This window comes from Apiospora kogelbergensis, assembly GCF_038363985.1.
Source record: "Apiospora kogelbergensis strain CBS 113332 chromosome Unknown utg000003l_segment0_segment0, whole genome shotgun sequence".
NCBI classification, from domain to species: domain Eukaryota; kingdom Fungi; phylum Ascomycota; class Sordariomycetes; order Amphisphaeriales; family Apiosporaceae; genus Apiospora; species Apiospora kogelbergensis.
This window is the reverse complement of record NW_027117420.1, coordinates 4,024,021-4,034,478: the sequence shown is the minus strand read 5'-3', so window position 1 is coordinate 4,034,478 and position 10,458 is coordinate 4,024,021. Positions and strand designations below refer to the sequence as shown.

Sequence of the window (10,458 nt, the reverse complement as noted above, 5' to 3'; positions counted from 1 at the left end):
TAGGACTCGACTTCGCAGGCCTTGTGCGGGCTTTCCTTCAGGACGGGATGGTGCTCATAGTGGCCACGGTCTTGCCAATTGGATATCGACCAGTCGATGCAGTCGAGTTGTCCAACACGTTTACGAAGAGTGGCATATCAAGGTTGGCGCGGGCAACGCTGTCGTCCTTCTTCGACATCCCTCAATAAGTTCAGCGGGCCAGCTGGTGACTATCGAGCTTTCTCGTCTCCCAGTCGGTCGAGGCCCATATTGCTGGATGCCAGTCACTTCACTAGGTTAAACCCCTATCATGGTCGATTAGAGCTGCAAGAACGACCAATCAACCGCTTTCAATTGATCGCTGCATATTGTCGCATAATCTATAAGGGACGCTAATATACACATACTCACGCAACGGGTAACAGATTCTCTACAACTCATCCTTGACCCTCTTCGTTGGCTCCGGCTCCTGCTCGAATCGGCGGCTCTTGGTGTTCTTGTCAACAACCACTTCTTCTTTCTGCTGTTGCCCCCCGAGAACCTTTTGATCTGAATCACCCGCCGACTCCCCAGCCGCCGCCAGCTTGGCCCGACGGTGCACGGCAGCGATTTCGTCGTCGTAAACGGTCCACTCGGGTACCTGTCTCCTTGCGCGGTCCAGCTTGGGTTCCTTGGTCTGGGGGTTGTTGCAGAGATCGATGGTGCGCGCCTCCTTCTGGCTCTCGTCGCTGCACCACGTCTCGCACCAGAGCCAGTTCTGCGGCAGGCTGTGAATCGGGATCTGGAACTGCATGTGGTTGGGCAGATCCTGGTCCAGGTTGCTCAGCGAGTTGGGGTCGGCCGACAGCGTGTGGTACGTCTGCCGCAGCCGGTCGCCCGCCGCCAGCTCACGGAAGCGCCGCAGGTCCACCACATAGAGCGCCGATATGTGGTAGGGCAGGCCACGAAGGTAGTTGGCCCAGTATCCCTGCTTCCAGAAGCGGAAGCCTTCCATCTCCGTCCGGCTGTCGCACATCGGGGTGAAACCGTAAGGCGCACCCTCGAGGTCTAGGTTGACGAGGTCGATCATATCGGTGCGAACAATCTGGTCAGCGTCGACGAAGATAACCTTGTCAAGGGAGAGAGGGAAGAGAACATCGAGGAACAGGATCTTGTAACCCCAGATCTCACGTTGCTTCTCCTTCTGCTGACGAAGCCAGTGAGGCCACTTGTAAGTGACCATCTCGTACTTGAAACCGTACTCAGCCGCCATATGCGGGATGAACTCCTTGAAGGATGGCGAAAGGAACTGCTCGATGAACCAGAATTTGACTGTGTGCTTGGTGTTCTTCATGACTGATGCCATCATGATGTTCAGCATACGTTCGTAGAGATGGCCACTGGCGACCGAGAAGATGTTAATTTCGGCATGCTCCTCAGCAGACTTCGATTTCCTGGAACTTCCAAGGAAGCCCTCGGCAAACTTAAGGCCGCGGGAAATGAAGTCGGTACCGCTACCCGAGTTCGACTCTTGGAGGACGTCCTCCTTTTCCATACCAGGCTTACGTAGCACACGCGGGTATAGCGTGGTACCCTGGAAGTCCATGAGCGCAACCTCTGTCCCTTCATCGCCAGGGACAGCATGGAAACCTTTTGCCCCGACACTCTCTATCGTGAAGATTTCAGAACTGCGTCCCTCCTTGAGCTGGATGTTGTAGTAACCGGGGTTTGCCTTAAACTGGAAGTACCCAATATTGGCCATGATGATGGTGTCTGCAAAGTTGGGATCTTTTTCTGTTCCAAGTTGCAACTGCACACCACGTGGAGGGCTTCCTTGGCCATCTCTGGAGTGACCTTCAATAAGGATGTGCTCAAGCTCATACGTAGCGTCGATATCTGATTTGACCGAGCTTAGTTTGATATTGTCCAGGTCATGAACTGAGTCCTTTGCGGCAACAAGCCAGGCGGGCGGAACGTCCATGCCCAAGTTGAGAAGTGCTTCAGACGGGATGCCTTTGAACATCGCCGCAGGTGATCGCACGTTACCAGCGTCATCAAACGATGGAGATGAATCCAAGACATATCGGTAGAACCTCTTGACAGGAAGTTCATCGATCTTGTCTCGGGGGTTCAGAAAGATACGCATGTAAACACCATCCAGCTCTGAGAGCACCTTCAGAATAGGGGCCCACTTCTGTCCTTGCTCACTGGCTGGGTTGAGAACGGCAACAATATGAACACTGGCAGTGGATGGATTTCCTGTATGGATCATAGTATGAGATGACTCCCAATCGTCATATACTGTAGTTCGTAGAGTTGGCGCCGACTCAAAAATACCTTCTGGAAGGTCGGAAATGGTGGACATTGCAGTAATCGAGGTGATCTTGGCGGCAGCGAGCGGACCTGTGACTTTAGCAGTGAGGTTCAATGCCTCGATGGCCTTGTAAACAGGGAGGATCCGGCTGGATTGCTCAAACTCGAGCAATTGCTGGAAATCGTCTGCTTTGAAGTGGAAGGCAGTGGCAATAGGACCAATGGCTCGGCCGTTGAGAATTATAATCTTATTGCCAGCCATGAAACCAGTCGCTTCACGGAAACGATGGAGCGCGCCATCGTATGTGGGTGTGTCACCATCATCGCCTTTGCCATTGATGGCATTCTTCAACGTCTCGACATCTTCAATCTCGAGCAATTTGTCCACCTTATTTTTCAAGGCGGAATTGAAGCTGGAAATGTTATCGCCACTTTCAGGATTGTGCACAAGATCGAGACGGATGCCGGGGTTAGCGCGTCGAAACTCGAGTGCGGACAAAAGCAGTTGCAGGCCAATATCGCTGTTGAAGTCGGCGATGACGGATACAGTTGCCCAATTCTCCTTGCTCGAATCCTCATTGGCTTCAATGACAGGAATAATACCGAACAGATCACCATGTTCAGTATGAACTTTGTGAACGTCCAGCATAGTGAGATCATTGGCATTCTCGGGGAAGATGTAGATGTTCCTTCTTGTCGGCTCTCCGTCGATGAACAAGCCAGGGATCCATATATCCTCATCAATACTGCCCATAAATATGCCTTGCTGGACCATTTGAAGATCTCCGCTGACAGCCATACTCATAGCTTGAAGCCAGCCTTTGTCGCGAGGGATGGCTTGTCCGTTGATGAAGATCGGGGGGACAGTACTGTCTGCACCGAGTCTCTCCACCCAATGATGCGCAAGGTTGATCTGTGTAGAGTAGTGGTCCGATTCCAATATTTCCGGGAGAGACAGGGCAACAGCATCTGCTCGGAGAGCCCGATCCTTTATTATCTTGTCCAATTGAGCCTGGTCCGGTTGAGTGTGTTGACCCGAATGCAACACATCCAAGTAAGCCATGAGGGTGGCAAGGCCGTAGTTTTCCAGAAGATAGTACACAATCTTTGCCTGTTCAGTGGCCTCTTTCGTCGGGGTCAAAGGAACAAGACCAAAGCGGACTGGCAAAAGTCGCTTGATGAAACTCTGCAATTGTTCGACGACAACATACAAGTCATCGGTCTTTGCGAAATCCAGGGGAACAATCAGGTTGAACATGTCCTTCCTGACGGGTGGAATTTGGCCAGGCATAGTGCGTTGCAACAACTGAACTCAGTGTTAGCGTATTGTAGACAAACCGAAATGGATGTCAATTTACAACTTACAGACATCAGACTCGTGGGATACTCGGCATATCTCTTATCCTTCTCGATGTTGTTGAGCCAGACAATAACTTTGCCCTCTTCAATCTCGTCTCTCCAGTCGAAACGGCGGGCATCATCCTCAGTCTTCGCTGCGGTCACCTCACGGTTTCCCAGCAGCGAGACTGCCTCCTTGCCCGTGAAACCAAGATCAGTGACACCTTGGATGAGCTTCCGCTCCCTTCGGACCATGTCGATCAAGGTGTACGGGGTCATTTGTCTCTCAATCAGCTGTACACCATTCATCCAGAGGACGTTCATACCGCCCGGAATCTGGCCCCTATTCATGTAGTGTTCGGCTAGAAATTCCGCAGATTCATTATGTGCGGCAATGGAAGCGGAATATTTGGGGAAGTCTCGAGTCAACTTCAGCAGTGTTTTGAATGGATCCTCGCTCTGCATTATGAACGAAGCTGCCTTGACACCAAGTGAAGAAAGCTCGGTGCTGGACAGGGGTTTCAGGTCCGTCACCTCTTCTTCAGCATCAAGGACAAGTTCCGAGGCTGTTGATTTGTCAGCTTGCGATTCTGCTTTGCGGTCGTCAATAACGATGTAATCTGTTCGCTTGAGCTGGAGTTCGACACCATATCCATTCACGGGCAGGGGCTCTGCATTGTTGCGGCTTGCGGTACGATATCGTAGGCGATAAGAGATTTCTCCCTTGCGAGCCATGGCCGCCAGTTTTGTATGGAATGGCCCAAAGTTGGAGGTGGTGATATCGGCGTAGAGAATCACCGCAGTCCCTTTGCCCAACAAGCGATCAAAAGGCAAGGATCGAAGCTGGGCATCGCCTTCGATGGTAGCTTCGGCCTGGTCGAGAGTATGCGTGCAGTACTGTTTTCCGCCCATTAAAACCCAATCATCGCAGTTATCCTTCGTCTCGTGGAGCGTGGGAGCGACTGCGGTTTCGTGGTACTGATAATGTGCTTCGATGGCGGGCGCAGCAGCACGCATAGACAAGGCTAGCTTGAAAGTGGACAGCGCCTCTGGACTTGTGATGAGGCCATCTGTTTGTAATGTGTCCAAGAACATCTCATAGAGGTCCTTCTGTGTAGAGGCGGCAGCAAAGTGGCCACTGGCAATTCGATCGAGCAAGGGGAAATAGGATTCGGGGTTCTCTCCGGCGGCCGATTCACTGCATTGAACGTTTAGTACCATAGCTGCCAGAACAAGACTGGGGGCAGAAAGTAACCACATACAGGAGCTCGAGGAGATATGGTGGTGACGGGAACGCAGCCTTCATGCCCACGTTCACCGAAGGCCCTGCCACAACATGATGGGTATTGAAGAGTGCGGCTGTCAGCAGAGTGGTGGCGATGCCACACGGCAGCTTGAGGAGCTGTACCATTGTCGCAGTCGGAGGTTAAATCTATTCGTGCGTCGCCATGTAGAAGTAAAACCAGTCGGTGTACCGGTGGCTCGAAATTCGTAGGGATCGTCTCAAGCAACGGTAGCTGGATCGCATACAATACCGACGTCTGGAAGCTTGGAGGGGCAAATTTATGGCCAGCTCTTCTGCGAACGAAGCTTCCTTTGGCGTTTTCTGGTTACGTAAAGCATATGAATCGATGAACAAACAGGTCCCAAAAAGCAATTGATGTTGGGGATATTTGGTATGAATTCCTATATCCTGGCACTTCTGCTCCAGGCATGCCTCGATTTGAGGACAATTGGTGATGTTACTAAGATCTAAAGATCTACCTGGGAATTGACACCTTGCCAAAACCCCATCGGCATGAGGGAGGGAAGCTGTACCAACAGGGACTAGCGGAAGGCGGCTGGCGGCATGCATGGCGCTGCTTCCATTGTCCGTTCGTTGCCTCAGCGGTACGTAGTGGGGTGGCAGGGACAGCAGGGGGGTTCAGGGGCAGCTACCTTCTCTGCCCAGAACTCTGCCTGCCTTCTGCCCCTCAATGTTGTCAATGTTGGGGTCTCTCAATTGAATTCGGTCAATGGCCGTCAGAGGCTGTCGGGGCGTGGAACAACCAATCTTCCAGCGGTCTTTCCAGCGCAGCCCACCCGCTAAAAGCCACGGGCCAATCCCTGTCCAGCATCGTTGGAACCGGCCACGAATCGCATTGAGAATTGTGGGTGCTCTCCCTTCATGTCAGGCTGGCTTGATTGATCGATTATGTGGTGCGTGTGAACATAGTCGTCCATCAACCTCGAACTGGACTTTGGACAGCTTGCAGGTCAGCTCTCAGCCTCTACCAGTCACCAGTCCAACAAGGCTGCCCATTAATGACCTCGTCACGACACATCCCCTTCCTTTAACTCTCTACTTGCGTGTTCAGATATCGCAATTCTCTTCACCGACCGAGTACAGCCTGGCATTAAATTGCGACCAACGCCCTCCCCTTCATGACCCGAGCTTAGGGGCCACTCCCGCCTACTATTGCGACAATGGCTTCCACGGGGATGTTGACCAAGGTTCGTGCATCCTGCATGCGAAGTGCTTTTTCCTCTACCCAACGCGATTTCGGCTCTGCAGTTTGGTCGTCTCGGGGCTCGACATTGACTGTTTTCTAGTTCGAGTCCAAGTCCTCCAGGGCAAAGGGCATTGCCTTCCACCCCAAGCGGTAAGTATCCCCCAGCCAAGATGGACCGAGTCGCATCTTGTTGCATCGACTAACACGAACTCAATCGCTACAGACCATGGATTCTCGTCTCCCTTCACTCCTCTACTATCCAGCTGTGGGACTATCGCATGGGTACGCTGATCGACAGATTCGAAGAACACGATGGCCCTGTCCGAGGTGTCGATTTCCACAAGACCCAGCCTCTCTTCGTCTCCGGAGGCGACGACTACAAGATCAAGGTCTGGTCATACCAAACAAGAAGGTGCCTCTTCACCCTGAACGGCCATCTCGACTACGTACGCACCGTTTTCTTCCACCACGAACTCCCCTGGATCATCTCGTCCTCGGACGACCAGACCATTCGGATATGGAACTGGCAAAACCGATCCCTCATCTGCACCATGACTGGCCACAACCATTATGTCATGTGCGCCCAATTCCACCCCAAGGACGATCTTGTCGTGTCAGCGTCCTTGGACCAGTCGGTCCGCGTGTGGGATATTTCCGGCCTGCGTAAGAAGCACTCGGCGCCAACTTCCATGTCATTCGAAGATCAAGTCGCTCGCTCGAATGCACAGCAAACAGACATGTTCGGAAACACCGATGCTATGGTCAAATTCGTGCTGGAGGGTCACGATCGCGGTGTTAACTGGGTCGCCTTCCACCCGACTGCCCCCCACATTGTGTCCGCAGGCGACGATAGGCTGGTGAAGCTGTGGCGATTCAGCGAGACCAAGGCGTGGGAGGTGGACACCTGCAGAGGGCATTTCCAGAACTCTTCAGGTTGTCTGTTCCACCCTCACCAGGATTTGATTTTGTCCTGCGGCGAAGACAAGACGATTCGCGTCTGGGACTCACAGAAGCGCACGGCGGTCCAGTCCTTCAAGCGAGAGAACGACCGATTCTGGGTTATTGCTGCCCACCCCGAGATCAACCTGTTCGCAGCCGGCCACGATAACGGTGTCATGGTCTTCAAGTTGGAGAGGGAACGACCGGCTTCCACGGTACACCAGAATTCGCTGTTCTTTATCACCAAAGAAAAGCACGTTCGCTCCTACGATTTCCAGAAGAACCAGGAGAGCCCCACATTGCTTTCTCTTAAGAGACTGGGAAGCGCCTGGGTACCTCCTCGAACGCTGTCGTACAACCCGGCCGAACGATCTGTCCTGGTTACCTCGCCCTCCGATGGCGGCTCTTACGAGCTGATCAACCTTCCTCGCGATGGTTCGGGTGCTCTTGATACGAACGACTCTAAACGTGGCCAGGGTAACTCGGCTATTTTTGTTGCGCGAAACCGTTTCGCTGTCTTGAACACCGCTGCTCAGACTGTTGACATCAAGGATCTCTCCAACAATACTGCTCGGTCATTCAAGCCCCCCGTTGGAACCACTGACATCTACTTTGGCGGCACCGGCAACCTGTTGATCATCACTCCTACCGCTGTTCACCTTTACGATATCCAGCAAAAGAAGAGCATCGCCGAATTGGCCGTCAACGGTGTCAAGTATGTCGTCTGGTCTAACGATGGCCTCCACGCCGCTCTGCTCAGCAAGCACAACGTTACAATCGTCACCAAGACTCTGGAGCAAGTCAGTACCCTCCATGAAACAATCCGTATCAAGAGCGCTACCTGGGACGACGCTGGCGTTCTTCTCTACTCGACCCTCAACCACATCAAATACACTCTGATGAATGGCGACAACGGCATTGTCCGAACTCTTGATCAGACTGTGTATCTTGTTAGGGTGAAGGGACGCAATGTGTACTGCTTGGACCGCAGCGCTAAACCCAAGGTCCTTCTGATTGATCCGACCGAATACCGCTTCAAGCTGTCTCTGGTCAAGCGCAACTACGAGGAGATGCTCCACATCATTCGCACCTCTAGTCTAGTTGGCCAATCTATCATCTCATACCTGCAGAAGAAGGGTTACCCCGAGATTGCCCTCCAATTCGTTCAGGACCCTGCTACTCGCTTCGAGCTTGCCATCGAGTGTGGAAACCTTGACGTTGCAGTAGAAATGTGCAAGGAGCTCGACCGGCCGGCGCTTTGGAAGAGACTAGGCGACGAGGCTTTGGCACATGGCAACCACCAAGTGGTCGAGATGGCGTACCAGAAGCAGAAGCAGTTCGATAAGCTGTCTTTCCTATACCTCTCTACCGGTGACCACAACAAGTTAGCCAGGATGGCGAAGATCGCCGAGCACCGTGGTGACTTCACTGCGCGGTTCCAGAATGCTCTTTACCTCGGTGAGGTGGAAGATCGGATACAGATGTTCAAGGAGATCGACCAATGTAAGTATCTACGTGCCTGCTTTGAAATGCCTTTACTAACGCGTACGTAGACCCCCTCGCATATATGACCGCAAAGGCCCATGGCTTGGAGGAGGAGTGCCAGTCCATTCTCGAGGCGACTGGTATTACCGAAGACCAGTTGACTCTTCCTGAGTTCGGAGAGCCTCTTGTGCAGCCTCAACCTGTTGTTCCGACCTACCAGGCAAACTGGCCGACAAAGGCTACATCTCAATCGTTCTTCGAAAAGGCTCTTGCTGGCCAGCTTGAGGGTATGACATTGGAGGATGAGCCTTCGGCTGCCAATGGTCTTGATGATGAGTTTGCTGAAGACGATGGCGCCACCAAGAAGAACGGTGCCATGGATGTTGACGAAGACGAGGATGTCGCAGGTTGGGACATGGGTGACGTCGAGATACCGGAGGCTGATGCCGACTTTGTCAACGTCGAGAGCACAGACGCCGGTGGCGCGGGCAGCAGTGAAGCAGACATGTGGGCCCGAAACTCGCCGTTGGCGGCGGACCATGCTGCGGGCGGTTCTTTTGAGAGTGCCATGAACCTACTCAACCGCCAGGTTGGTGCTGTCAACTTCGCGCCACTCAAGCCTCGATTCCTGGAGATCTACTCAGCTACGAAGTCGTATCTCCCCGCGACGGCTGGCTTACCGCCTTTGGTCAACTACATCCGCCGGACGCTTGACGAGACGGATCCTAGAAAGGTGCTCCCCATCATTCCTCGTGATCCTGAGTACATCACTACGAATGATCTGCAGAGGGGATATGATGCCATGAGGAGCAACAAGCTCGAAGACTGCTTGGCTGTTTTCAAGGGTGTCCTGCATTGCATGTTCCTCAACGCGGTGTCTTCGGAAGCGGAGGCATCGGAAGCAAAGAAGCTCATCACATCTGCTGGTGAATACGTGGTGGCAATGATGATTGAGCTTGCTCGCCGACAGCTCGGCTCGCAAGACGAGGTTAACGCCGATCCGGCATTATTAAAGCGCAGTCTCGAGCTGTCCGCATACTTCACAATTCCGAAGATCCACGTTCCCCATCGCCAATACACCCTGTTCAGTGCGATGAACTTGGCCAATCGGAGCAAGAATTACAGCTCGGCGCTTAGTTTCGCCAGTCGCATCTTGGCGAATGGCGGCACGGGTAGAATCACCGACTCGGTAAGTCTCTTACATCATATCACTCCCGTAACCCAGTTTAATGAGTAAAATTAACCATGTATGGATCACAGGCCAAGAAGATGAAGACGGCATGCGAGCGCAACCCTCATGACAATGTCGAAATTGAGTTTGACCAATTTGCCGAGTTCGACATCTGTGCCGCGTCGCATACCCCAATCTACAGCGGATCCGCATTCGAGGAGTGTTCGTTCGATGGTGCTAAGTACCACTCGAATTACAAGGGCACAGTATGTGTGGTTTGCGAGGTTTGTGAGGTTGGTAAGCACGGAAGCGGACTTCGCCTTTACGCATAGATATGATGATTATTCTAGCATGGGGCGACAGAGGGGTGAGGGCAATAGATCATGTAGATCGAACTGTGAAAAGCTCCCTAGGAGTCGGTGTGTAATTCTCAACAGCAAGCAAAAAAGAATAGTTACTTCATACTTTAGACGCGGCAAAAAGGGGGTATTTAGGGGCGGCGTAGGCTGGTTGATGGCCGGCTGCCTGCCCTACCTGATTTGCTTTTTGGCGCGTGGTGATACTAGCGACACCACTATAAGAATCTCTGACAATTTTCACACGTTCTTCGTATCTAATAACGTTTCCTTTAAGATGAGAATATCTGAATGTTTTGGTTGCGACATGTCATTGGCACAGCACAATCTTTTTTACATTACTAGATACGAATCCTAATAGCAGCGAAGTACGGCACCAAAAACTCATTATCCAGTCCCGTCTCTG

At 52.5% G+C, this 10,458-nt stretch overlaps 2 protein-coding genes across 2 annotated transcripts; one reads left to right on the top strand and one right to left on the bottom strand.

Moving 5' to 3' along the window:
• Positions 1 to 409: 409 nt before the first annotated feature.
• On the bottom strand, positions 410 to 5,020 carry PG998_006052 (UDP-glucose:Glycoprotein Glucosyltransferase; the record flags this gene model as incomplete). Its single annotated transcript, XM_066872870.1, has 3 exons — positions 410 to 3,577; positions 3,637 to 4,807; positions 4,872 to 5,020. The coding sequence occupies 3 exons, from the start codon at positions 5,018 to 5,020 to the stop codon at positions 410 to 412; spliced, it is 4,488 nt and encodes a 1,495-aa protein (XP_066732967.1).
• Positions 5,021 to 6,011: 991 nt separating this feature from the next.
• Positions 6,012 to 10,028, top strand: PG998_006051 (coatomer WD associated region; the record flags this gene model as incomplete). The annotated part of the gene is made up of 5 exons (XM_066872869.1): positions 6,012 to 6,102; positions 6,202 to 6,251; positions 6,325 to 8,543; positions 8,594 to 9,714; positions 9,786 to 10,028. The coding sequence occupies exons 1-5, from the start codon at positions 6,076 to 6,078 to the stop codon at positions 10,026 to 10,028; spliced, it is 3,660 nt and encodes a 1,219-aa protein (XP_066732966.1). The 5' UTR covers positions 6,012 to 6,075.
• Between the last annotated feature and the right edge of the window lie 430 nt (positions 10,029 to 10,458).